The sequence below is a fragment of the Microtus oregoni genome, unplaced genomic scaffold (assembly GCF_018167655.1).
Source record: "Microtus oregoni isolate MIOR12 unplaced genomic scaffold, Mior012 000029F_ref0000214, whole genome shotgun sequence".
Classification (NCBI taxonomy): domain Eukaryota; kingdom Metazoa; phylum Chordata; class Mammalia; order Rodentia; family Cricetidae; genus Microtus; species Microtus oregoni.
Window position 1 is genome coordinate 23,165,520 of NW_024543088.1, and position 26,899 is coordinate 23,192,418.

The window sequence follows — 26,899 nt, forward strand, 5'->3', positions numbered from 1 at the left end:
GATACGCCCGGGTCTGACTGAAAAAGCCATTTCCCTCCGGCTGCTCCCACCCACAACTCTCCTTCTCTTTGCGGAGCTGGAGTAGGGCATCTTTCAGAGTGCTTGCATGGGTGAACCCAAACACAGCATCCTCTCACTTGGACTCCCGGACTTGGATTCTTAGACTCTTCTCTCAAGGTCCTGGGGAAAATCTTACAGAATTTCCTAACGTTTCGCCGTGGGATACTTTCAAACACACGAGAATCCTGCAAATAACAAGGGACCTATTTTTCATGCAACAATGTTTTTTCCTCAGGTGTTCCGCTGATGGTGGGGGCGGGGGTCACTGCTGTGACAGGAACAGTCCGCGCCCCCTGGGAAAGCAGGAAGGCTTCATTCTCAAGGCCCTTGAGTAAGCAAACCATCCTGCACATCTTCCCCACTCCCAGCAGAGAAAGGGAAAAAACGCAGTGACGGCAGAGCAGGCTGCTTCCGGGTGGGGCCGTTGCGGCAGTAATGGGGAGCTTCGACTGAGCGGAGTTCAGTTAAACGAAGGCACATGCTGCGAAAGGGGAGGTTTCTAGGTAACTAAGAAGAATTTTATTTCTTGCGGGAACCAGGCTTAGATGGTGGGACGCTGGTTTCCGCTGCAATTACGAGGGAGGGTCACTGCAGTGAATGGCAGTCCACCAAGGGCGGGGTGCTGGTGGGTGGACCACTGCAGTGCTGGGAAGGGGGTGTGTGTTTGCAGACTCGGCCGCCCTGGTTTGCTCACGAAACTCCCTACCTCCTCCAGAAGGATGGAGAGAGGTGGGGCCTCGGAGGCCTCATTCTGGCATTGGTGGGGGTCGTGCAGCGGCTGGGATGCTGTCTCTGCACTGCGGAGTCTCGCCGGGCTCCGCCGGCCTGGGCTGACGCGGAAAGGGTACGGTGCCCAAAGGAGCGGAGCCGCAGCCCCCACCACAGTGGCGGGCGGGGCAGAGGCGGGCGGGACAGGCGGCCCCTGGGAACCCGGGTGGGACGACCGGCAGCCGGACTGGCGTCTGTCTCCCGGCTCACCGGCTCTCAGCTGTAGTTCCTAATCGGACCCTGCAGGTGCAGGGACAAGGGCAGCCTGGAGCCCAGAGGAGGCATCACCCACTCTAGTCTGGTCGCGACGCCCACAACTCCGCCAAGAAGTGACGGTGAGGCTTGGACTGCCCAAGGGGGGGGGGGGTGATCCCAAGACCCACCCTGTAGCATCCCTGGTGGCTACCTTAGCAGTCGTCTAGTGTCAGGCTAGCCTGGGCAGGGAGAGGCGCTCCAGACAGATCACATGGACTCCCTCTGCCCGCTACACCTCTGCACATCTGACCTCCCCAGACGCGTTTTCACGTCCCTTTCTTGTTCTTCCTACTGCAACCTTCCAAGCCAGCCTGCAGCCTCCCTCAGTACTCCAGTCTCAAGGCAAGGAGCGATAAAGACTGCAGCCCTTGTCTCACCCGGGCCCTGGGGACCCTTGTGAGCTAGGGGCGGCCTGGAACGATGCTGGCCCTTTAAACCTTTGCTCTCCAGGGTATCTTCCATCTCTCCATACGCGCCACTTCCGACAGCTGGCAGCCGTGGGGAGCCCGGAGGAAGGGGGCAGGTACGGGGGCGGTGGCGAGGCCGCGAGAAGGTGCAGGAACAGCTGTGGAACCCCCCCACCTCCGACACACATCCCCGCAGGGGGACTGGCGGGCGCCTGGACGGGAGGGTTAACCATTAACCCTCCACTCCCCCGCTGCCAAGAGCTGCCCTACCCTCTGGCTACCCAGGTAACAGGCGAGGATGCCCATCTTGCCATCCCCGCACCCCCTTTCTTATCTGCTCCGCCACCTGTCTACCTGGAGGCGGGAGGGGGCGGGAAGGGGGTTCCCTCCCGGCTCAGCCCTGCGCCCTCTGCTCTCCAGAGTCCCCAGCCATAGTTAGGGTCGGGTAGCATAGCTAGCCTTCAGGACGCAAGGAGGGGCGCCCCTCATCCAGCCCCTGTTCACGCAGGGTGGGCACCATGCCCGGCCTGTACTGCCCCTCCAGCTGGACGCCGCTGCCGCTCACTGACTCGTGTGTCCGGGCCTACGCCAAGGGACCCTGTCTCAGCCTGCGGGCTCGGCTCACCTACCACAACCCGCAGCCCCAACCGGTGGATGGTGAGGCCTGGTGCGGGCGAGGGGAGGTAGCAAGGGTCGGGGTGGGGGGTTGACAGCGCATCTGCCCCATCCGGCTTGCAGGCGTGTTCGTGTACCCGCTGGCCGAGGCGGAGGTGGTATCTGGCTTTGAGGCAGAGGCAGCCGGACGGCGTGTCTCCTTCCAGCTGCAGAGCCGGCGCCGCTTGCAGGCCCCCTGCTGCCGTGCTCTGGGCCCCGGACTGGGGACCTCTCTGCCCCGCCGCTGCTCACAGGGTGAGTAAACTCTGAGCCCGAACCCGCACGCTCGAATGCCAGCCACTGCTCCTGCACCCTCGTGCCTCCCGCCCATCTTCTTTCTTTTTCCAGACACCGATTTTATTTTCCATCCATTGATTCATCCCTTTATCCTATAATCATGGACTGGACACCTGACCTGGACCTGGTGCTGGAAGAATGTGACCCAGGCCAAGTCAGAGGCTTGCAGCCAGGCAGCCAGACACTACCCCTACTGTCCAGGTGGCCGTAATCTCTTTAGGATGTGGCAGAGAACTCTCTTTCCCAAGGGAGCGCTCCCCAGTCCCTTATCTCTTTGGCTATACACATGATCCAAGTCCCCAGTGTGAACTGACTAGCTCCTGAATCAAATGCAAAGCCCTGCCTAAGAGACCAGGTTCTCACTCTGTCTTGCTAGCCTCGCTGGGGTACCAGATATCACAGTACTCCTGCAACAGCTATCAGACATTCCTGCTCCAGCATCTCCAGATCTAACTAGCCCTTTTGTGCTTATTCGTTGGGAGTTGCTCAAATGCTTCTTACGAAATTCTCCCTCATCCTCCACAAATTACTGATTGCACTCTCTCCCTTGCTCCTCAGCCAGAAGCGCTATAGAGGGAGAGTAACTGTCACGGCTTCTGCTTGTCTCTCTCTCCTGCAGCACTAGCACCTGTGCTCAGGGCTGTGCTTTGGTCATCTCTTGGCCCCATTACCTAACACAGAATCTGGGACAAAGGGACCCAGTGAGTGCCGAAGGGGATGAAAGTTCCGCCCTGTGCTATGTTCTGTGGTTTGCATCCTGTCCTTTTGTTTATTCATTTATATGCTCTTCCGAGTCTTACCCATACGTCTACCGGGTAAGAAAAGGGACAGAATCCAGTGGTGTTGAGAGTTGGATTAAGCCTCACAGACAGGTAGAAGCAACAATAAAGTCTTGGTTCTGGCCCCAGGAATGTTCCAGAAAGAGGAGCCAGCATTTAACTGGAAGAGCAGGAATTGCTGAAGTAGAGGTTAGGGGTGATGGTATAAAAAAGATGATACCAATATAGGAGCCCAAAGGATTCTCAGCTTATGAAGCCTGTAAGCTCCATACTCTTTACAAAGAGTATGGGATGTGCATTGCTTCCCTATAGGTAATGAAAGTGATGGCTGTGGCCCTTGAAGTTTGGGTACTTTGTATTCATTAGTTCATTTATTCCTCACCGTAATCTCCGAGATATAATTTTGTTCTCTGTTTTATGTGTGAGGAAGTGAAGGGCTCCCAAGAGGATTGTCAAATGACACAATTAGAAGTCACGGAGCTCAGGCTCAAAGCCTGTGTTCTTCTCACTGCATCACCCTCAGCTGCGCGGAGGGGCAACTCACTCTGTTCTTATTTGTTCGGTTGTTTTTATTTATTTATTTTTGAGACAAGGTCTTACCAAGTAGCTCTGGCTGGCCGGGAACTCACCATGTAGACCAGGCTGGCCTCAAACTCTCAGAGATCCACCTGCCTCTGCCTCCTGAATGCTGGGATTAAAGGTGTGGGCCACCATGCTGGGCTTGCTCTCTCTCGCTTTCTGTCTCTTCTCTCATGCCTACTTTTTTTTTTTACTTATCTTCCTTCTTTTTATCTTTTTATTCCTTTAACTTATTCAGCAAGTATTTCTGGCAAGGATGAACAAATGATTGTTGTGAGCTAAGGCGAAGTGGGGCTGTCAAGGTAAACTGAGGCCAGACTGTAGATGGTACAGCCAGCAGCGGTGACGCTTCAACCCCACCAGTCCTCAGAGAAGCCTCCATTCTAAAGAGAGCCTGTGCTCTGTGTGGGAACGCTGCTCTATGTTCTCCAAACTGCTTCTAAGCAGTTGCTGCCCCTAACCTCTCTGAGAGTAGAAACTTCAGGAGCCACTCTAGGGGACCTGGGGGACCCTGGACTGGTTGTGAATAGAGGGTTTGAGACACATCGGGTTCCCAATCTAGAGGGAGGTGTCTGTCCACAAGGTAGGGTCTTGGGGGTGATTGCAAACTAAGGTTGAACAGGAAGGGCAGACAGGGAGGAAAGGGTTCTCCAGGACCTTAGGAATGAAGATGCGGCCCTCTTCAGTCCTCCATTGACTGTGGTGTCATTGTGCTCTTGTCTGCTGACCCCAGATCCCTCTATCACCTGGACACTCTTGCCACCATTCACTTCACGTGCCACCCTGTCTCATGTTCTCGCCAACTACACAAAGTCCTGCTTTGCCAGACTTTGTGGTGACTCAGTTTCCACCCCTCCCACTGTTGTTCCCCAACCTCCCTGCTTCCAGCATTCTCTGACCCCTTTCCTTACTTATCATAGGTCATCTTGTCTTGGATCTGGCCCAAGCCCGGTCCACGCTGGTGCTGCCCACTGGCCTCGTTGCTGCGGCTGGTACCATGACAGTGACCCTGTGCAGCAGCCGGGAGTTGCCTTCCAGGCCTGATGGGGTGATGCATGTGGCCCTGCCCACCGTGTTCACCCCGCTGGCCCAGCCAGGCCTGCCAGGGTCCCCCAGGTCTCCGGGGCTCTGTGACGACAGGTTGGGCCTATGGTGATTTCCTTCCTCCCTCAACTTCTCTGGGTCTAGTGAGGGTGAGGGGGCACCAGGGATGGGCAGAGTGAAGAAGAGTGTGTGTGGGGGGGGAATCAGTCAGCCAGAAGGGCTTGTGACCTTCACAGTAGCCCAACAACCCTCCTCATGCTCCTTTCTAGCCCCACTAGCTGCTTTGGGGTAAGCAGCCCTGAGGAGGAAGGGCAGGCCTGGGAGCAACCAACTGCCCCTCCGGACGTGTTCTCAGGCCCTGCCCACTGTCCTGCTCCATACACCTTCTCCTTCGAGATGCTGGTGACTGGGCCATGTCTACTGGCAGGTAGGTGTCTCTGGCCTAACCTGGCCACCCTGCTCAGTGTGGCAGACTGGGAAATAATTCACAGCTCATAGGTGAGAGAAGAGGGGTTAAAAAGAAGACAGAGGCCTGTCTTGGGAACCTCTAAATAGTATTTTTGGTATTGCTTGTTTGTTTGTTTGTTTGAGACAGGGTTTCATATAATTCAGGTTGGCCTTGAACTTGTTACATAGCTAAGGATGACTTTCCATTCCTGATCCTCCTGCCTCTACTACCTGTGCCAGACTGGCTCCCACACTATTTTTTATCAATGTAATCCATTTATATACTACTCCATTCACATATGTCAAGAGTGATACTTGGGCCGGGCGGTGGTGGCGCACGCCTTTAATCCCAGCACTCAGTAGGCAAAGGCAGGCAAGTCTCTGTAGACCAGCCTGGTCTACAAGAGCTAGTTCCAGGACAGGCTCCAAAGCTACAGAGAGCCGGGCAGTGGCTCTCTGCCTTTAATCCCAGCACTCGGGAGGCAGAGGCAGGCAGATCTCTGTGAGTTCGAGGCCAGCCTGGACTACAAGAGCTAGTTCCAGGACAGGAACCAAAAGCTACGGAGAAACCCTGTCTCGAAAAACAAAAACAAACAAACAAACAAAAAAAAAAAGAGCGATACTTAACAGTGGCCGTGGTCCAAGTAACAGAGTAGATTTTCTTTGTGCAAGAGGTGGGGGGAGGATGCTAATTGAATATGTAACCCTCTGACCAGTTCAAGCACAGAACTGGGAACCCGCATCCCAGCCCTTGTAAGCAGTTGTAGCCTTCCTTGTCCATATAAGCCTGAAGACCAGACTTGGAACATAGCTAACCCAGCCACAATCCCTGCCCAGAGTCACCATTACCTGTGCTCTTGGGACCCTGAGTGAAGGGGCTCTGACTCATCTTTACCGCTCTGTTCCTCAGGACTAGAGAGTCCCTCTCACGCCCTGCGTGCCGATGCCCTCCCTCATGCCAGCTCTGCAGACACTATCTGTGTCACACTGGCAGAGGGCCATCCATGTGATCGCGCCTTGGAGATCCTCTTGCACCCCAGTGGTGAGAGACGGGGCACAAGCCGGGCCAGCTCTGCTATGCTAATGAAAGACATGGGAAGCAGTTTTCAATTATAGTTTAGAACTCCAGGCAAGATGGACCTAGTCATCTCGGAGGATGGGTCCCGTGAAGCAAAGAGGGAGGACTTGCAGGGGTGCTCCGAAGACAGAGGGCTGGGCAGTTGGGGTTCAGAGGCAGGGGCCACCTGACAGAGGTGTGTCTCTTCTTCTCAGAGCCCCATCGGCCACACTTGATGCTGGAGGCTGGCAGCTTGAGCTCAGCAGAATACGAGGCCCGAGTGAGGGCCCGTCATGACTTCCAGCGGCTGCAGCGAAGAGACAGTGATGGCGAACGGCAGGTATGGCCGGCTATGAGATCACGCTTGGGAGCTAGCTAAAACTGCACGTGAAAAGCAGGCAGATGAACCTATGCCAGGACGAGTGGGACCTCTGTTCTCAGTACACTCTCGCTGCAGTACCCCACCATCACAGAGAGGGTAACCAATAGTCCCAGGAAACCCTGTGTGGATCCCTCCACGATAGGTCTCCAAGGGTGGGAGCGGGTCTAACGTAGGCAGACAAAAGCCATGATGTCATTAAATTGCTACAAAAAAGAGACCCCTCTAGGTGAATAGGACAGAAAAGAAAACGCCCCAAGGCTGGGTTTCCCTGTTGCGCTCAGTCGTAGCTACACAGCACCTGGCTTTGTTAACTCCGGCTCCTGTGCTCAGGTGTGGTTCCTGCAGCGCCGTTTCCATAAGGACATCTTGCTGAACCCCGTGCTGGTGCTGCGCTTCTGCCCAGACCTGAGCTCCAAGCCCGGACACTTGAGTGCAGCTACGCGGGAGCTCCTCTTCTTGTTAGATGGCAGCAGCGCAGTACACAAGGCCTGTGGGGTTCAATGTGTGGGCACGGGGCTGGGGGTTAGCAGCAGGCTGGGGTAGGCTGTGGCAGTCTCTCGAGGTCAGGGGTTCCCTTGTTGTTTAGCATTACTGTCTACAAGAGAGGGGCCAGATTCTACCTCCGCCTCATCCCTACACCTGGTCTCTCTCCCAGACTCCAGGAGCCACGCCTTTTGTTTCGTTTTGTTGTTTGAGACAGGATCTCCATATTTATAACCTTGGCTGTCCTGAAGCTCATTACATAGACTAGACATACTTAGAGATCCACCTGCCTCTGCCTCCCTAGTGCTAGGATTAAAGGTGTGCTCAAGAGTCTCTTCTTTGGTTTTTCAAGGCAGGGTTTCTCTGTAGCTTTAGAACCTATCCTGGAACTTGCTCCTGTAGACCAGGCTGGCCTTGAACTCACAGAGATCCACCTGCTTCTGCCTCCCAAGTACTGGGGTTAAAGGCCTGTGCCACTACTGCCCGGCTTCAAGAGTCTCTTCTAAAGGTCACACTCTGCAAGCCAGGCACAGAGACGAAAACTTGACAGGCACCGATCCACCAGAGCACCCCACACCCAAATGTCTCTCATATTCTTCAAGGCTCCCTCGTGTTTCTAGGGACCACGTACTCACATGCTCCAGGCATCTCTCATGACCTCGGGCAGCCCCACTTAATTATAACCCAGAGAAGAGAAGCAGTCTGGGGTTCCTTGTTCTCTACCCGCCGGTGGGGCGGCTCATGCTTCTCATCCTGGCTTTCCCCAGGATGCCATCGTTTTGGCTGTAAAATCCCTCCCAGCTCAGACACTTGTCAACCTAGCCACATTTGGGACATCGGTACAGCCCCTCTTCCCAGAGAGCCGGCCTTGCGGTGATGTGAGTATGTGTCAGGCTTTGGGGGCTTCATGGAGATGTTTCAGCTCACCCCAGCCCAGCCTAAGCCTTTTCTCTGCAGGACACCGTGCAGCTCATCTGTGAGAGCATCGAGACTCTTCAGGCCGTTGGCGGTCCCCCTGATGTGCTGGCTGTGCTGGATTGGGCCTTAGGGCAACCCCAGCACAGGGCCCATCCTCGACAGCTCTTCCTGATCACTGCCGCCTCACCAATGGCTGCCACGACACACCAAGCCCTGGAGTTGATGAGGTGGCACAGAGGTGCAGCCAGGTTAGAGAGGGCAGCTCTAAGTGGCTAAGAGTGACACCCCTAAGGTACTCGTGAGTGTCACAGCTGCTCCCCTCCCTGCCAGGTGCTTCTCCTTTGCCTTGGCACCTGCCTGCCACCAGCTGCTCCACGGCTTGTCTGTCCTCAGCAGGGGGCAGGCCTACTTCCTGAGGCCTGGGGAGAGACTGCAGCCTAAGGTGAGTGGGAGCCTATGCTCGCTTTCCTGCTGCTGGAGGTCTTTCTCCAGAACTGTCCTCGGAAACAGAGCCTGGCTAGGCCCTGTGAGCTTGGCACTCTCACTGGACTTCTGTCAGTCTCTCTCCCCAAGAAACCAGCTAGGGGAACTACTGGTACTAGTGGGAGGGAGGGAGGGAGGCTGTGGAAGGCTGAGGAATAGGGACTCAGCCTCTGGCCAGCCTGAGTCTTACTGTTATGACCTGAAAGGAGCCTCATCTTCAAGTCTGTGCCACCTGTGTGACAAAGCTCAGGCCAGGACACAAACCAACTACTCAGTTCCTTTGCTTGGGTACACCCCAACTCCTCCTGACCCCAGCCTGATTATGCCCCCCCCCGCCCCAGCTCAGGGCAGAGGACATTGGGGGAAGGGCATCCTGCACGCTCTGTCTGTCTGTGACATCCCTTTCCCCCATGTCCTTCATCATTCCTTGCAGCTGGTGCAGGCTCTGCGGAAGGCGCTGGAACCTGCTTTGAGTGACATCTCCGTGGACTGGTTTGTACCTGATGCTGTGGAGGCACTGCTGACCCCCCGGGAGATCCCAACACTGTACCCTGGGGACCAGCTGCTCGGCTACTGCTCACTTTTCAGGGTGGATGGCTTCCGGTCCCGTGCTCCAGGGGTAGGACCGGGCTGGGGTGTGCTAGGTGGGCCTGCTGGAACTGAAGTCCCTGTATCTCCTTCCCTGTCATTCTTTCTTTTTGGGTTTTTGAGACAGGGTTTCTTCTCTCTCTCTCTCTCTCTCTCTCTCTCTCTCTCTCTCTCTCTTCCTTTTTTGAGACAGGGTTTCTTCCCCCCCTTTCTCTCTCTTCCTTCCTTTTTTGAGACAGGGTTTCTTTTCTCTCTCTCTCTCTCTCTCTCTCTCTTCCTCTCTTCCTTCCTTTTTTGAGACAGGGTTTCTTTCCCCCCTTTCTCTCTCTTCCTTCCTTTTTTGAGACAGGGTTTCTTTTCTCTCTCTTTCTTCCTTCCGTCTTTTTAAATTCATGTGCATTGGTGTTTTGCCTGCATGTATATCTGTATGAGGGTTGTTGGGAACCCTGGAACTGGAATTAGAGCCATGAGCTGCCATGTGGCTACTGAGAAATGAACCCAGGTCCTCTGATAGAACAGTCGGTGCTCTTAACCACTGAGCCATCTCTCCAGCCTTGAGACAGGGTTTCTCTGTGTAGCCCTGCCTGTCCTGGAACTAGCTCTGTAGACCAGGCTGCCCTTAAACTCACAGCGATCTTTCTGCCTTTGCCTCCAGAGGTCTGGAATTAAAAACACCAGGTACCACCACTGCATGGATCATTCTTTTTAGAATTTTTAAAAATTATTATATTTTGTTTGGTTTTTCAAGACAAGATTTCTCTGTAGTTTTGGAGTCTGTCCTGGAATAACTCTGGTAGATCAGTCTGGCTTTGAACTCTTTGAGCACTCTTGGCAGACATTTGGCACACAGGGCTTTGAGATGCGACTGTTATTTTTTATGAAAATCTCTCTAGAGGAACTATGCATGCTTCCTGGTTGTCCTTTGCTAGGCGGCCAGGAAGCTCAGGGTCAAATCTGCAGCTCAGGTTTGCAACAGCTTTATTACCACCAAGGTTAACATGTCGGCTTCAATTTATTTTATTTTTGTTGTTTTGTTTTGTTTTTCAAGACAGGATTTCTCTGTAGCTATGGAGCCTGTGCTGGAACTAGCTCTGTAGCCCAGGGTGGCCTTGAACTCAGAGACCCACCTGTCTCTGCCTCCCAAGTACTGGTATTAAAAGAGTGTACCACTACCACCCGCCTCATTTTACTTGTTTTTTTTAATTAAAAAACAATTATTTTTATTTGATGTGCATTGGTGTTCTGCCTGCATGTCTGTATGAGAGTGTTGGAGCCTCTGAGTTATAGACAGTTGTGAGCTATGTGGGTGCTGGGAATTGAACCCGGGTCTTCTGGAAGGGCAGCCTGTGCTCTTAACTGCTGAACCATCTCTCCAGCTCCTTTTTACTTTTTACATTTTTTTATGTGTATGAATGTTTTGCCTGCACCTATGTATGTGCACCAAGTGTGGGCCTGGCGCCTGTGGAGGGTGTCAGTTCCCCTGGAATTGGGGTTACATATGGCTGTGAGTCACCACGTGGGTGGTGGGAATCAGACTTGGGTACTGCTCTTAACCACAGACACAACTCTCCAGCCTCCTGTTTTTTCTTTAATTTTTTTTTTTTTTTTTTTGAGACAGGATTTCTCTGTGTAGCTTTGGAGCCTGTTCTGGAACTTGCTCTGTAGACCAGGCTGGCCTTTTTTTTTTTTTTTTTTTTTTTTTTGGTTTTTCGAGACAGGGTTTCTCTGTGGCTTTGGAGCCTGTCCTGGCACTAGCTCTGTAGACCAGGCTGGCCTCGAACTCACAGAGATCCGCCTGCCTCTGCCTCCCGAGTGCTGGGATTAAAGGCGTGCGCCACCACCGCCCGGCTACCAGGCTGGTCTTGAACTCACAGAGATCCACCTGTCTCTGCCTCCCAAGCGCTGGGATTAAAAGATGTGTGCCACCACTGCCCGGATCTCTGTAAATTTTTCATATTTAATTTTTAAAATTTTTGGCTTTTTATTTGTTTTTGGAGACAGAGTTTTTCTGTGTAACAGCCGTGGACGTCCTGGAACTTGCTCTATAGACCAGGCTGGCATTGAATTCAGAGATTTAGCTGCCTTTGCCTCCTGAGTGCAGGGATTACAAGTGTGTGCCACTACCACCTGGAATTTTTTTTTTTCTGTTTTTTTTTGAGACAGGTTTTCTCTGTATAACAGCCCTAACTGTTCTGGAACTTACTCTAGAGACCAGGCTGGCCTCAAATTCAGAGATCCTCTAGCCTCTGCCTCTCAAGTACTGGGATTAAAAGACATGTGCCACCACCACCTGGCTATTTTAAATTTTTTTTGAAACAGGGTTTCTCTGTAGCTTTGAGGTCTGTCCTGGAACTAGCTCTTGTAGACCAAGCTGGTCTCGAACTCACAGAGATCTGCCTGCCTCTGACTCCCGAGTGCTGGGATTAAAGGTGTGCGCCACCACTGCCCGGCTAAAATTTTTTTTTTTTTTGCTTTTTCGAGACAGGGTTTCTCTGTGGCTTTGGAGCCTGTCCTGGAACTAGCTCTGTAGACCAGGCTGGTCTTGAACTCACAGAGATCCACCTGCCTCTGCCTCCCGAGTGCTGGGATTAAAGGCCCGGCTAAATTTTTAATGAAATATAATTACATTGCTTCTCCCCTTCTATTTCCTCTCTCCAAACCCTCCAATTCTCCACTTTCTCCCAAATTGAAGGCCTTTTATTATTGTTATATGCTTATAAATACATAACTATATAAATACAACCTGCTCGATTTGTTTAAAGTTGTTTGTGTGCTTATGAGTTCAAGGCTGACCACTTTGTATTGGATGACTAATTAGAGGACTCGTCCCTGGGTGAGACTGATCTTCCCTCTCCCAGCAATCGTTAGTTGCCTATAGTTCTTTGTCTAGGAGTGGGAACTGGTATGATTTCTTCCTTCTACCTTAGCAGAATTGGCAATTAGTATTGTCATTGTTCAGGTCTGTGTGTAAGGCACTTGCTGCCAAGACTGATGACTTGAGTTCAATCCCCATGGTAGGAGAGAAGCAACTCCTGTGAGCTGAGCTGTCCTCTGACCTCCAATAGTGAGCTGTGGCTTGTGCACACATACAAACACATCCATTATCATCATCATCATCATAAAAGGATCTTTAAATCCTATTCCACTTTTCTTTCCGTGAGTGTATGTGGATGTATGCATGCCATAACATTCGTGTGGAGGTCAGAGGACAACTGTACTCTCAGTTCTCTTTCTACCTTTACCTTGGTTCCAGGGCTCAGACACAAGTGGTCAGGTTTGTACAGCAAGTGCCTTTACCCACTGAGCTATTTTGCTGGCCCTTGTTTCTTACTTGTTAGCTTTTACTTCCTATGTTTTAAATTTATGCTTGGAGCTGAATGTACTGGTGCCCGCCTTTAATCCCAGCACTCAGGAGGCAGAGGCAGGTGGATCTCTGTGAGTTCGAGGCCAGCCTGGTCTACATAGAGAGTTCTAGGATATCCAGATCTACATAGTGAGACTCTGTCTTGGGAAAAAAAAAACAACCAAAAAACTATACACACACATACACACACACACACTTGGAAAAGGTATTGATTAGTTAATTTTTTCCTCAATACCATTTTCCCCAGGGCCAAGAGCCTGGTTGGCAGAGCTTGGGCGGTTCAGTGTTCCCATCTCCAGAAGAGGCATTCTCTGTCACCAGCCCTGGCACCGAGCCTACACACACCGCAGAGCCACCGGGAACAGGCACGGTGTCAGCAGAGCTGTCGCTGTCGAGCCCATGGGCTGCAGGAGACTCGGAGCAGAGTGAGTACCCTGCATGTGTTTGTGGCTGTGCTGGACAGGGCAGGGGGAAGGATGAGGGCTGGGCTCATTCTGCTCTCCAGCAGGTGTGGAAGCTCTGACAGACCCTGTCACGGACCCTGGACCCAACCCCTCATCTGACACAGCTATATGGCGTCGCATCTTCCAGTCCTCATACATCCGGGAGCAGTATGTGCTTACCCACTGCTCTGCCAGCCCTGAGCCAGGCCCGGGCTCCACCTGCAGCAGCGAGTCCCCAGGCTCCCAGGGACCTGGCTCTCCCAATGGTAGCCTTCCCCTGGATCCCCCTTCTCAGCAGGGCTGCCGAAGCCTGACCTGGGTAGAACCTGCAGGCTCCCGTTCTTGCCCCCTGCCTGTACCCCCACCATCTCCATTCAAGGTGAGATCTAGCACACATTCATCCATTATGTATCCAGCAAACATTTATTTACCGCATGCTGTGTGCAATGTTCATTATTAAGTCTAGCTAAAGAGATAGATGGGTCTCTATAATCTCTACGTCTATGATTATCACAACCAGTGAAGAACACAGGGGCATGGTATTATGACTGCTCAGCGTCAGAATGGCTGTTTGAGGGAGTTAGGAAGGTGAGGATGCCAAGAAGCAAGTTAAAAGATGAGATTCTTGTATGTATGTGAATATATTTTTATCTATCTATCTATCTACCATCTATCTATCTATATTCAAGAAACAACCCAAAGTGGGAAATACAGTTGGAGGACAGAATTATGGGCAGCTGCCAACTTTACGATGGCCAGAAACTGAATTCCTTGACCTTCCACATCTCACACAGGTGGGAGCCTTGAGCGCTGAGGTGCTGGGTCGTTGGCACAGAGCAGCTCTGGCTGGGCGAAGTCTCTCATCTCCCTCCGGCCGGGCAAACCCAGTTCCTGGTAGACCCCGGCACCCCTCTCTAGATGCAATACGAGATGGATCAGGCCCTGAGCAGGGACAACAGCTGGGTCAGGGCCTAGATGATTCAGGTAAGGGTTGGATTCCCTATCAGCTGGGTTTCTGATACCAAAGCCGTGGGGACGTGGAGCACAGTGCACCATGTTGCCTACACCCGACATCTCTCTCCAGGAAACCTGCTCTCCCCAGCCCCCTTGGACTGGGATATGTTGATGGAACCACCTTTCTTATTCAAGGCTGTGCCACCCAATGGGGAACAAACCGCTCCAGCAGAGCCTCTGCCCCCCCAGGCTCCACGCTGTCATGTGGTGATCCGGGCCTTGTGTGGGGAACAGCCAATGTGCTGGGAGGTGGGTGCAGGGCTGGAGGAGCTCTGGGGTCCTGGGGATGACTCACAGCCTACATCACTCCCCGGAAGAGAAGCTGCATGGGATCAGGCACTCCATAGGCTTACTGCAGCCTCTGTGGTCCGCGACAACGAACAGCTGGCTCTCCGTGGAAGAGCTGAAACCACAGCTGAGCAAGGTAAGTTGCTACTAGGCACAGAGGCTTGGGACAGAAAATAGTGAAAGCATGGTTCTTTGTGTTAAGACACTCTCTTCCTTATTGTGTCACAAAGGATGTGAGGTGACTCACCACACCGACAGGGTAAGAAATTTTGCGGAGTAATGAGAAAAAGTGAAAATAACGGAAACTAGGGTTGAGAGATGGCTCAGTGGTTAAGAATACTGGCTGCTCTTCCAGAGGACCCAGGTTCAATTCCCATCATCCACATGGTGGCTCATAACCATCTGTAACTCCAATTCCAGGGGACCTGACACCCTCTTCTCTATGTGCACTAGCATGTATGTAGTGCAAAGACACACAGGCAAGCAAAACACCCACATACGTTGCCAGGATTAAATCCACCTTTGGCTTTCTAGGTTTTTGTTTGTTTTAATTTTATATCCGAGTGCTCTGCATATACACCTGCAGGCCAGAAGAGGGCATCAGATCCTATTATAGATGGTCATAAGCCATCATGTGGATGCTGGGAATTGAACTCAGGACCTCTAGAAGAACAGCCAGTGTTCTTAACCCCTGAGCCATCTCTCCAGCCCTGCTTTCCAGTGTTTTTTATGCAGCTTTCTACAGATGGTGGGAGTTGAGCATGCCACTGCTTTGATTCACAGGCCGAGTCAGAAGGTCCTGGCTCCGAGCCGTTCAGACAAGCAAGGCCAGCTCTGCCCCATCCCACTTTACCTGCCCTGTTGCTATAGATGCTTCCACTAGGGAAGTCTTGCCTGGAGCCCTGCAGGTGTGGAGTTCAGGTATGGTCCTTCCCTGGTGACCTCGAGGGTGTGACCTCACCTCGCTGGCTACCCAGCGGAACTGACTTCTGTACTCCTGCAGATCCAGCTGAGCTCTCAGGCCCGTCTGCTTCTCAAGACCATCTGGCTGCAGCTCCTCTGCCTACAGCAGTCCACTCTAAAGGTATGGCTCAAGGGCAGTGGGTTGGGCGCAAGTGGCCTTTAGGCCTCTTGCTGGTATTGGGTGACCCTTCTGTAGGACATCAGGGAGGCTCTTCTGTAGGTGCCTGGGACCTGGACTTAAATGACAATGACAACTCCAAATCAGCACTGGGGGAGCCCAGATCCCCCACTGGAGGTCATCATGGCTTGCCCCGCCAGCCTTCGGCCACTTCCAGGCTCAGCCTAGGTCGTCATCGCAGACTCTGCAGCTCCAATAAGGGCCAGACTAGTGACAGCAACAGTGATGGCAGCAACCATGACTACCTGCCTTTGGTGAGGACTGGGGAGGTGGAGGGTGGCATCACTGGAGTCAGAGCTCTGTCTCAGCTCCCCTCCCCCCACCTCTTCTCTCCTCAGGTGAGACTGCAAGAGGCCCCAGGCTCCTTCCGCCTGGATGAACCCTTCTGTGCCGCTGTATGCATTCCTCAGGAGCGCCTGTGCCGGGCCTCACCCTTTGCTGCACACCGTGCCAGTCTCAGCCCCACCTCAGCCTCATCTCCTTGGGCACTTCTGGGCCCTGGTATTGGCCAGGGTGACAGTGCCACAGCCTCCTGCAGCCAGTCCCCCAGCTCAGGCTCTGAGGGTCCAGGCCAAGTAGACAGTGGACGGGGCTCAGATACTGAGGTCTCAGAAGGAATGGAAAGGCAGGGCAGCTCTGATCTGCGGGGGCGCACCTGGGCCACAGCAGTGGCCCTGGCATGGCTGGAGCACCGCTGCGCAGCTGCCTTTGGCGAGTGGGAACTGACAGCTTCCAAAGCCGACTGCTGGCTGAGGGCCCAACACCTGCCTGATGGCCTTGATCTGACTGCCCTCAAAGCTGCCGCCCGGGGGCTCTTCCTGTTACTGCGACACTGGGACCAGAATCTGCAGCTACACTTGCTGTGTTACAGCCCTGCGAACGTGTAAGGCTGCCTGGAGCTCTGGATAGTGACCCCCAACACAAAGTCACTGCCACCCAGGGCCAGTCTCCTGGTGCTGGGAAAGAATGAGTTGGTGTCTGCTGTCCTCCAGCGCTTCATCCCCTCCCCCAGAATACCCCTGCCATCACAGAAAGTGCCTGCCTGTGCTCTCTTCTCTCTTCCCACACACACCCCTCCCATGTGCTCTGAGCTCTCTATAGGACAATGGAAGAGGAGAGAGCTACAGCCCCAAGTCCTATGCAATAAAGTGCCTCTTAAGACTGCCTGATGATAAGCCGGGCAGTGGTGGCGCAGTTTTATGTTAGGAAGATGCACCTCACAGCATCTAGGCACAGATGGTCTAGGCATGAACAACCATCACCTTTACGTAGGCTGCACAAAGGTGAACTTGGCAAGGTTTATTCTAAGAACACAGAGTCTATTCCACCCATGACCCTGGGCGAGTCCTAGGAGGAGGTGGATTTCAGTGAGTTTTCCGGCTAGGCTGGATGTTCTTGGGGGAAGACTGGGGGGACAGCCAGAGCTGCAGCAGGATGACAGCATGGCATATGTGCAGGGAGGCAGAGCTGAAGGATGTGGATGGGTATGTGTTCCAGGAAAGCTCAATGAGTCCCAGCACCAGCAACCTGGAAATGAGAAATGGATTTTATCCATTTCAAGGCCGGTAGCTCCTGGGCTTCTCATGCTTAGACCCACCCACCATCCCCTTCTAGGGTCATAGCTTTGGGAGGAGAAGTTCCCTAGCCCATTCCCACTCTCCCAGGTTGTCCCAGCCAGTACCTGAGCAGGTGTGTGAGCCAGCGCACAGGCATAGCCCACAGGAGGTAGGGCAGTGTGTGGAAATACCAGACATAAAACTGGTAGTGGAGGGAGCGGCTAAAGCAGATGCCAATGAAATTGGAGGTGAAGAGGGTGGAGACGATCTGTAATAGGGTAGTTAAGGCCGTGCACAGGACTAGAGAGCATGGTGGAGGATGAGGGTTCAAAAAGAAGGGCAAAAGTTCTGGGGTCAGAAAGCAGCCTGCCCTGGTCCTGCCATTCCCACAAGCATGCCCCGGACCAGCTTCTAAGCCTCTCTGGATCTGTTCCTCAGTTTAGGAGGGTGACAGGAATGTTTGGGATTGCAAAGCCTAAGGAGTTTTAGTCCCTCACTTCCTAGCCCTAATTCTTCCCTCTGTAAAAGTAATCCAAGTACCTTCCCAACTCCGGTGGATTACCCGTGAGGGTGGATGGACTCTTAGGACGATACTGAGAAGAGTGCAGGCACCCTCGGTGCTGGCCCCAGAGGCAGAGTTAAGACTAAACTGTGCTGAGACATGTAAGGTGCTCAGTGTAGTGTTTGCTGCGGAGGACAGGCTCCATGAATGGGCTCCTGCCTCTTCCCCAACCCTAACCCTGACCTGAAGCCAACAGCTAAGCCTCCATCTGCACTTGGACAGATCACAACTTACCTTTTCATGATTTAAAGGATATGGTTAGGTGTGAGGGGTTGGGGGGGAACTTTCCTTTTGGAAGGATCCTTCAGCAGCGACAGAATACTTTCCCCTGTTCTGAAGAGAAGTCATTCAGACATTTAGCAAGCTTCGATTGTGTGCCAAATTCTAGATCAACCACCGTGAACTTAACATCACCCCCAAGCAGCTCCATCCCCCGAATCTTCCCATTATAGTAACCCCTGTTTCTCACCTGTGCCACCTACAGAGGGCAAAGAGCAAGAGGAGGGTAAGATGGGCAGCCAACAGGGCCAGATGGAAGGCGCGGTGCAGGAAGATGGCCTCAGGAAGGAAGCGCCAGTTCACTGTCCATTGGAAGAGAAACTGACGGCCAAGGTCAAAGGAGCGGGATAGGTAGCCAATGGGGTTCTCCAGCAGGAAGGGCAGTCCCAGCACCACCTGAGGATGGGTGTGATGCCAGCAGAGCTGCTAAGACTCACTCCAGCCTTCAGCATAGGACTTAGGACAGCACAGTGGGATGGGAGACCCAGAAGCTCCTGTATTTCCAACAGGAGTAGCAGGAAGCCTTCCACTCCCACTCCCTGCCAGAGTCAGACACTACAGCAGCATAGGAGGGAGGAGATCACACTGCCCTCCTCAAGAATTCACCATTTGTGTGTGTGTGTGTGTGTGTGTGTGTGTGTGTGTGTGTGTGTGTGTGTTAGGAGAGGGAAGTATTTAGAGAGAGCCTCCCTTTATATCCCTAGCTGGCCTGGCATTTGTTACGCAGACCAGGCTGGCCTTGAACTCAAATCTACCTGCCTGTGCCTCCCAAGTGCTAGGGTTAAAGGTGTATGCCACCATGTCCAGCTGATTCACCAGGTCTTAAGCAGGCAGCTTTAGGAGGCCGCTCAGAGGCCTGCCAAATCCAGAAGCCATGTAACCTAAAGGACAAAGGCAGTGGCTGCCCAGGTCAGAATCAACTCCAAACTCTTGCCTGCTGGCTTTTGAGGAAGACCTAAGAGATTTAAGGAGACCTGAAAGTCGTTCTTTCTCATGGGTAAGGGGAGGTTGAAGAGGCACCTGAATAGCAGCACAGATGGCCAGCTTGGGGAGGGCACCACGGAAGCCAAACTGAGTAAGGAGAAGAAAAAGTAACCCAGGGGCAAAGAGCAGAACATTCATCTTCACAGAGACGGCCAGGCTGTAATGGACAAAGGGGGGAAAGGCGGAAGATCAGCTCCAGGACTGTGTGCCCCATGCAAAGACACACCCACCTCCCCAGAGATTCCTCTCTCCAGGCCAGCAAGCACCAGGATGTGGTCCCCATCCAGAACTGCCAGAGGGGTATAAGATGACCTGGGAATAAGGGATTAACATCGAGTCCCTATGTCCAGCCTAACTGATCACACACCGAGTAACATATTTACAAGGTTCAAGGGTCAATTCCAACAATGGGTGCCATCTGAGGACAGCATGGGGACAAAGGGACTTTCTACAGATCTTGAACTTGTTCAGGGAGGCCCAGAGTGACCTACATTATCTAACCACTCTTTATGCCCTCTGCTGCGGAACACTGGGGAGATTTGGGAATGTCCATGGTGACAGAGGGGGCCAGAAGTGAGGGGCACTGACCTGAAACAGCAGCAGCCCCAACTCCAGTGGTGTGCCAGGAAGAGGTTGACGCTTAGGAAGAGCAATGCCATAGCCACTGGGTCATTGAAGAGTCGCAGTACAAAGATGGAGTGGACACGGTAAGAGGCACAACACATGAAGAAAAAGACGAAGGGAGGTACCTAAAGGTGGGCACCAAGGTCAGCTCCCCATACCTGAGTCACCCCATCACCCACTTGAGGGCAGAACCAGCTGGTCCTGTAGCACAGACTCACCTTGGAGGTTTGGTGGTATATCAAGAAAACAAGCAGCAAGGTGACAAGGTAGAGCACAGCAAAGATGTTCTGGGCCATCGGGATGTCAGTGCCCTGGCCAGTCGCATAGTACAGCACCATAAAGATGTACACAAAACCAGCGGGGTAGCTAGAGATGAAAGGGAACATGAGCCCAGGCCAGGGCAATCATCCTGGAACCCTCCCAGCCCGTCACGATCTCCTCACTCACACAAGAGGTCCGGTGTCACCCTGCAGCTGTGTGTAGTCATGTGTACCATTGAGGACACCCTCCACCTGGGCCATGTAGGCTTTCCAGTCAATCTCTGTGTCTGGAAGGAGATAATACGGTCTAGTTACCTGTGAGTACAGAACTTGCCTGCCTCTAACCCCCATGCTTTCAGACCACCAGAGCACAGAGTTCTCATTCCCAGGGCTCCTCTCTTCCATTACTATCCCTTATCTAACACACATAGCGCATTGTGTGTGATCCCAGATACTTTGTGTGTGTGTGTCTGAAGGCTTGGCATTTGGTATCTTCCTCCGTCACTTTCTACCATATGTGTATATATATGTACACACATATATATGCACACACACACGTATAGATCATATAGATATATGGTACATCAGAGTCTAGTTAGTCAATTTGCTCAAAGGATCCCCTTGTCCTGCCACTGAAGTGCTGGGATTACAGGTAGACAACCATGCCTGCCTGGCATTTATATAGAGTACTGGGGATCTGAACTCTTTTTCACACCTGCATGGCAAAAACACTACCTACTAAGCAATTCTCTTAGTCCCATGAATCTAGGTATCTCAAACTCAGTATCTAGAACTGAATTTATGGATCTTTCTTCCTATTTCAAATTTACTCTCCTTCCTAGGTTCCTGGAATAGTACCATGTTTGTCATACACTTCTCTCTTTTTCAGTTCTTTTTTTGGGGGGAAGGGGGTAGTTTTGGCTTTTCAAAATAAGGTTTCTCTGTGTAGCCCTGGTTGACTTGGAACTCTCTCTGGAGAGCAAGCTAGCCACAGGCTTAGAGATACTCCTGCCTCTGCCTCCAGGGTGCTGGGATTAAGAGTGTGTCACCATTGCCTAGCATTCTTTTCAGGTTTTTTGTTGTTGTTGGTTGGTTTTTCAAGACAGGGTTTCTTTGTGTTATAGTCCTGGCTGTCCTAGAACTTGCTTTGTAGACCAGGCTGGCCTCAAACTTAGAGATCCACCTGTCTCGGCCTCCCAAGTGCTGGAATTAAAGGCGTGACCACCACCACCCAGTTCAGTGTTTTTAAAAATGATTTATTTATTTTTATTTTATGTGCACTGGTGTTTTGTCTGCATATATTTCTGTGTAAAGGTATTGGATTCCCTGGAGCTGGAGTTTCAGACAGTTGTGAGCTGTCATATTGGTGCTGGGAATTGAACCCGGTTTCTCTGAAGATTAGCAGTCAGTGCTCTTAAGCACCGAGCCATCTTTCCAGCCTTCCTTTTCAGTTCTTAAAAGGAAACGGGCTTGCTCTCCTTCTCTTTTGTGTGTTCATATGCACATGTGTGTACACACATATGGGTGGGTGTGTACATGAGTGTGGAGGCTAGAAGTTAATGGTGAATATCTTTCTTGAATGTTCCTTACTCTCATTTTTTAGAAAACAGGGCCTTTATGAAGCCAGTTATGGTGCCTGCCTTTAATCTCAACATTTAGGAGCCAGAAGCAGGCAGATCTTGCTGAGTTTGAAACCACCTACAAAGCAAGTTCCAGACCAGTAAGGTTATACAGTGAGACTTAAAAAAAAAGTAAACTGATCCTAGGAAAAAAGACACCGGTAATAGTTAACGGTCTCAAGAGGTGACAAGTCTTCATTCTTCAAAAGGACTTTCAAGACGTAAGAATTAAATGCATGAATAAAACAGATCTGGGAAGGGAAGTGACTGTCTAAGGATCCAGACAAGCAGCAGCCACAGCACAGTAACCCTAGCCAGAACTGACTTAGCTTAGGCTTTCTCATCAGGCTGGATTTTAAACGCAGAGGGCAATCTCCAGGGTACCGCCCTTCTTTATGAGAGAGATTATACGATCCCTTTTCTGGAAAGCGGGCTTGAGGCTCGGGTAAAGGATATGGGTTTGAATGATAAATGAATGCTCTGTAATCTAGTTTGCGTCAAAGGTCCGAGTCTCCCTCCCTCCCTCCAGGTCTCTCCCCTTTAGTGAACTCACATGCCACCCTGTGAATGACCCAGAAGGTGATGCCCACCTCTGCTAGGCAAAGGCAGGAGGCCACCAGCAGTGTGTAGCGTGGCTCCCGCAGCAGACGGCAGCATTCTTGCCAGGCCCGCTGCAGCCACTGTTTCCAGAGTCCTGCCGGCTGGGCGACAGAACCCGGTGGGCCGCGTTTCCGTAGCCCAGCAGCCATCTTGACGGTGCGCCACTCTTATGGTCCCACCCGGGGGAAACAAAGCCTAAGATACTAGGTTCCGCTCTCTGCCCTGCGCGTCCTCTCAGACCAAACGCTCTTCCAAGTCACAAGAATCCATGTTTATTCCACTGTAGTTTATTTCTTTTAATTGGGTTTAGCGCCAGGCTTTCTAGCTAAAAATGACCCATTGGATACACATCTACTGCTTATTATATACAGTGGTGGGAGATATTTCTAATGGGGGTATATGAACCTGAATGAGATAACTAGCGCTTAGGACGCATCTCCTTTGGAGAACTCTGTTGTGATAAGAATACACACAGTCTTCTCGGTGGATGTACCGTACACAGCACACAAACGCTAGTATATCTGAATGTTTGCCCAGCAAATAACAGTTCTGGCTTCTGTTCTCCAAGCCCAATTTTCCACTTGGCCTGTGCCGAGCGTCATTGTGTTCACCGTAGCGGGCAAAGCTTCTTTCTGGGTTCCTCCCGCCTTCCTTCGGGTGATCCAAACGTCTTGGGAAAGAAATCTCTAATTAATCTGGCTTCTTCATAGTAAGGGTTGGTGAAACCGAACACGAAAGGACGCCGCTAAGAACCCGGGTGAGTCTGACACGAGGAAATGTGGTCGAGTTACGAGAGGCAGGGTAGTGCGTGAAGACACCAAACAATTCAGCTTCCCAGCCGGAAGATTTTCAAAACAGAGCTTAGAAGATGACGGAAGTTCCACGTGTTCGTAGCGAGCATCTGCAGGAGAGGGCGGAACCACAGGCTCCTCCTCCCAGTTCTTACCTCGGCGATTGGGCTCCTAAGCTCCGCCCTGGCTGCAGCGCAGCCCAGAGCATGGCCTCTCTCCGGACTTCCGTGTCCTCTCCGGAGTTACCCGAGCAGAACTTCCAGTACCGCGAAGTCCAATACTGGGACCAGCGCTACAAAGATGCAACCGATTCTGGACCCTACGAATGGTTCGGGGACTTCGCTTCCTTCCGTGCCCTCTTAGAGCCGGAGCTGTGTCCTGAGGACCGTATCCTCGTGCTAGGTGGGTAGTCCCGGTGCTGTCCCAGCCAGGGGGTCGCTGGCCAGACCTCATCCGTCTTCTTCCTTCTCCTTTCTCCTGTACGAGGACACCCCTGTTCGGAGCCAAGACTCAGTACCTTCAGAATCCGTCTGTATTTAGCCAGGGCAAACAGACATAAGAGATCGTCAGTACTCTGGATAAAAGACTTCTTCAGTGTCCCAGCGAGGGGCATGACCCTGTCCCAGACAATGGAGAGCTCCGATCTGTGGACCTACTTCAAGTCCCAACATAACTGGCTGTGTAACATAGAACAAGTCATGAATCCATTGTGTGCTTCAGTTTCCATTTCTAGAAATGGGATTGCCATTTTTTCTGGAGCAAGTCATTTGCAGGCACCTCGAGCATAACACCGAGTTTTCTTTTCGCACCAGTGGGTACCCGGAACTATTGTCAGGTAAAGGGAGTTACTTCTCTGAGCTCCAGCTGACACTTGGTTCTAAACACTAGTAGGGTAGGATAACGCCCCTTGAGTCTGCTGGGGAATTGCAGCTGAGGTAGGTGTCATTTCTCAAAGAGAGAAGCTAGGATGTAAAGCAAATCTCTGTGAGGTCCAGCTCTCCCACTGTCAGCCGCTGGAAACCCTTAGAATGAGTCTGGATGAGTAGAGTTGCCTTCCAAATATAGTTTTTTAAAATTTTTTTTTAGTAGAAGTCAGTATACATTTTGTTTTGTTTTGTTTGTTTGAGACAGGTCTCACTGTGTGATACGGGCTGGCCTGGAACTCAGAGATCCACCTGCCTCTGCTTCTAAATCCTGTATACATTTAAGTGAAATATTTGATAAAGATAAAGGATATCTCTTATACATACATATGTAAAGTATAAATAATATAATGTGTGTGTCTGCTCTACTCAATTTGGGAGTAGAACATGATCAGGACTAGAAAGCATAACAGTGACTAAAAATTTGGACTCTGGGAGCAGGGAGTTAATGTAAGAAACTTGGCTTAGCTGGTATTGTAATCTTGCACAAAATCTTTAAGTTTCTGTGTCTCCATTTCCATGCCTTAAGAAGAAAATGAGCCGGACGGTGGTGGCGCACGCCTTTAATCCTAGCACTTGGGAGACAGAGGCAGGTGGATCTCAGTGAGTTCGGCGCCAACCTGGTCTACAGAGCAAGTTCCAGGACAGCCAGTACTGTTGTTACACAGAGAAACCCTGTTTTGAAAAAAAAAGAAAAGAAAAAAGAAAAGAAAATTTAGCTGGGTGTGGTGATTTGCACCTTTAATTCCAACCACTGGGAGGCGGGAGGCAGGCGAATCTCTGTGAATTCGAGGCCAGCCTGGTCTATGCAACAAGTTCCAGTACAGCTACACAGAGAGACCTGATTTTAACAAAACAAAACATAAATAAGGAAATGAGAACTTACATATCAGATTTTTTTGGAGGGAATGTTTTTCATGACAGGGTTTCTCTGTGTAACAGCTCTGACTGTCCTGGACATTGCTTTATAGACCAGGCTGGCCTCCATTTCACAGAGATCCGCCTGCCTCTGCCTTTTGAGTGCTAGGATTGCATTAAAGGTGTGTCACCACTGCCAGGCTTACATACAAGCTCTTTCTCAGTGACTAGATGAGCATGTGAACTATTGAGAGCAAAACCTGTCACACAGCTTCCTGTGTTTTCAGAGTTCCCTGTAGTGTTCCCATAACTTCTTCCTACCAGAAGCAAACAGTTTCCGAATTCTGTGGTTATATACTTTTGTGTTCATTTGTAGATTTACCGTAGAACTATGTTTATCAAACTTTAGTGCCCTTCAAAATTAACTGGCAAGCTAGGCACCACCCTGAGATTCCAGTTCCAGGGAACTCTAAGATGGATTTGGGGCATCTTTTGTCTTCTCTTGTAATAAGGTCTTGCTCTGTGCACTAACAGGCCTGAGGCTTACTTGTTAGGTCAGACTAGCCCTGAACTTGCAACCATCCTCCACCTCTACCCTCCAAGTGTTGGAACTGCTGATGGCCACAGCTAATGTGGCTTCAGGAGATTCCAGCAATCTCCACAACTGATTGCCATGCTGCTGGTGGGCAGGACACTGCATTAAAGGCCCCCTGCCCCGGTTTTTTTGTTTTGTTTTTGTTTTGAGATGGGGCTTCTCTGTAGCTTTGGAGCCTGTCCTGGAACTTGCTCTGTAGTCCAGATCTGCCTGTCTCTGCCTCCTGAAGGGTATGATTAAAGGTGTGTGCCACCACCACCCTGCGCATTAAAGTCTTCTTGACTGGGAGGTTTTAGTTTGCTGGATAGGAGGGATGAAAAGTCTAAATGTAGAAGTTAAGGTTTTCAGAAAGCTTAGATATTCAAGATCTAAAAACAGGACTCAGAATTTGGGGAGTCACCTATATTACATTTACAATAGGAGTAGAACACCTGGCATGTGCCAGACAAAATGCTGGGCCCTTCTGACTTATTTAATCAACTTTTTTTGTTTGTTTGTTTTTCAAAACAGGGTTTCTCTGTAGCTTTGGAGACTGTCCGCAAACTCACAGAGATCCGCCTGCCTCTGCTTCCCGAGTGCTAGGATTAAAGGCGTGTGCCACCACCGCCCGGCAATTTAATCAACTTCTAAAGCTAGTAACAACTATCAATAGTTACTGTAGGCTAGGGGGTCTATAAACCAGTTGTGAACATGGCCAGGTACTAAATATTTTTCTGCTATAGTAATAGATACATGTGATAGACAGTACATTAAAAAATTGATGCTGTCTAATAAAACTTTGTTTGAGACAGGGTCTCGTGTAGTCCTGGCTGGCATGAAACTAGTCTAGCTTCAAACTCACAGAGAACTGTCTGTGTTTAACTCCTGGGTGCTGAGATTATGGGTGTGAGTCACTACAACTGCCCAAAACTTATATAAAAAAAGATACTGATTCTACTGTGAGTCATAGTCTTGGGTTGAGTTCCCCAGAAAGAATCCTGAGAAGTCATTCATCCAGTAGTAGCTTCCCGGAGAAACTGGTAGGAATGGGAAAAGGCGAGAAGATAAACAAAATTGTGTTCTCAGGCAAAAATTCTCCAAGAGTGATTTCAGCCTGAAGCATCACAGATGAAAACCACTAGAAGCAAATACATACCAAAACCTGGGAAGCTACCAAAACTTACAAAAGGGGTACAGGGGTCTGAGGAAAAAGTTGACAGCATCTGCTGCCATCATGCACCATCCGATGAACTAAGGAGGCTCTCTGACTTAGAGTTCTGCTGTCTTGCTATGCAGCAGGCAGGGAGAGGCAATTGGAACTAAGGAATGACTACATAATGAAGTACAGCCTAATGATCGTGCTAATGTAGCCCCCGCTGGAGGGTCACCACTGGACTTGAGCCGGCCTCTTAAAAACTGGAAGGCAGTTGAGTATGGTGTTTAAAAGCTCTGAGATGGTGGCGCACGCCTTTAATCCCAGCACTCAGGAGGTAGAGGCAGGCAGATTTCTGTGAGTTTGAGGCCAGCCTGGTCTACAGAGTGAATTCCAGGACAGATTCCAAAGCTACATGGAGAAACCCTGTCTCGAAAAACCTAAATAAATAAATACATAAAATAAAAGCTCTGACTTCGAGTGAGACAGGTGTGGGCTGAAATTCTGGCTCCACTTCTGACAATGAGGCCTTGGAAAGTTCCTTATCTATGTTTCCTCGATTTCTCCATCTAAAAATTTGGGATGATAAAATACCATTTCTGCATGAATCTGTATTGAAAATAAACAGAGAACTCTTACACATTACTTAGCATCATCCTGAGCGT

At 51.1% G+C, this 26,899-nt stretch overlaps 3 protein-coding genes across 14 annotated transcripts in view; 2 read left to right on the forward strand and 1 right to left on the reverse strand.

Moving 5' to 3' along the window:
• The first annotated feature begins 480 nt into the window (after positions 1-480).
• Positions 481-16,636, forward strand: Vwa5b2 (von Willebrand factor A domain containing 5B2). 10 transcript variants are annotated; one of them, XM_041678071.1, is made up of 22 exons: positions 481-563; positions 1,075-1,163; positions 1,534-1,775; positions 1,999-2,147; positions 2,229-2,399; positions 4,720-4,951; positions 5,113-5,270; positions 6,201-6,332; positions 6,563-6,687; positions 7,060-7,215; positions 7,980-8,090; positions 8,170-8,378; positions 8,461-8,572; positions 9,047-9,232; positions 12,813-12,990; positions 13,071-13,387; positions 13,803-13,992; positions 14,093-14,446; positions 15,094-15,231; positions 15,314-15,394; positions 15,470-15,705; positions 15,790-16,636. In XM_041678071.1, the coding sequence occupies exons 4-22, from the start codon at positions 2,009-2,011 to the stop codon at positions 16,336-16,338; spliced, it is 3,774 nt and encodes a 1,257-aa protein (XP_041534005.1). In that variant the 5' UTR covers positions 481-563; positions 1,075-1,163; positions 1,534-1,775; positions 1,999-2,008; the 3' UTR covers positions 16,339-16,636. The 10 variants fall into 10 exon arrangements, with proteins under 10 accessions (XP_041534005.1, XP_041534004.1, XP_041534009.1 ...); XM_041678070.1 differs by lacking the exon at positions 481-563 and adding an exon at positions 792-904; XM_041678075.1 differs by lacking the exon at positions 481-563 and adding an exon at positions 792-904 and having other exon boundaries at positions 15,494-15,705.
• A 94-nt stretch (positions 16,637-16,730) lies between these two features.
• Alg3 (ALG3 alpha-1,3- mannosyltransferase) lies at positions 16,731-22,090 on the reverse strand. Of its 2 annotated transcripts, none has more exons than XM_041678081.1 (9): positions 21,926-22,090; positions 19,904-20,003; positions 19,675-19,822; positions 19,421-19,581; positions 18,869-18,989; positions 18,039-18,244; positions 17,826-17,902; positions 17,133-17,277; positions 16,731-16,978 (listed from the first exon to the last, which is right to left on the reverse strand). In XM_041678081.1, exons 1-9 carry the CDS (start codon positions 21,990-21,992, stop codon positions 16,816-16,818), a joined length of 1,188 nt encoding a protein of 395 aa, XP_041534015.1. In that variant the 5' UTR covers positions 21,993-22,090; the 3' UTR covers positions 16,731-16,815. The 2 variants fall into 2 exon arrangements, with proteins under 2 accessions (XP_041534015.1, XP_041534014.1); XM_041678080.1 differs by having other exon boundaries at positions 21,889-22,090.
• An 820-nt stretch (positions 22,091-22,910) lies between these two features.
• The window catches only part of LOC121464761 (endothelin-converting enzyme 2), a 36,046-nt gene continuing 32,057 nt past the window's right edge, over positions 22,911-26,899 (forward strand). For both annotated transcript variants that reach the window (XM_041677835.1, XM_041677834.1), the window contains exon 1: positions 22,911-23,128. In XM_041677835.1, coding sequence (XP_041533769.1) covers positions 22,933-23,128 — 196 coding nt within the window. In that variant the 5' untranslated portion in view covers positions 22,911-22,932. The remainder of the gene's footprint in view (positions 23,129-26,899) is intronic.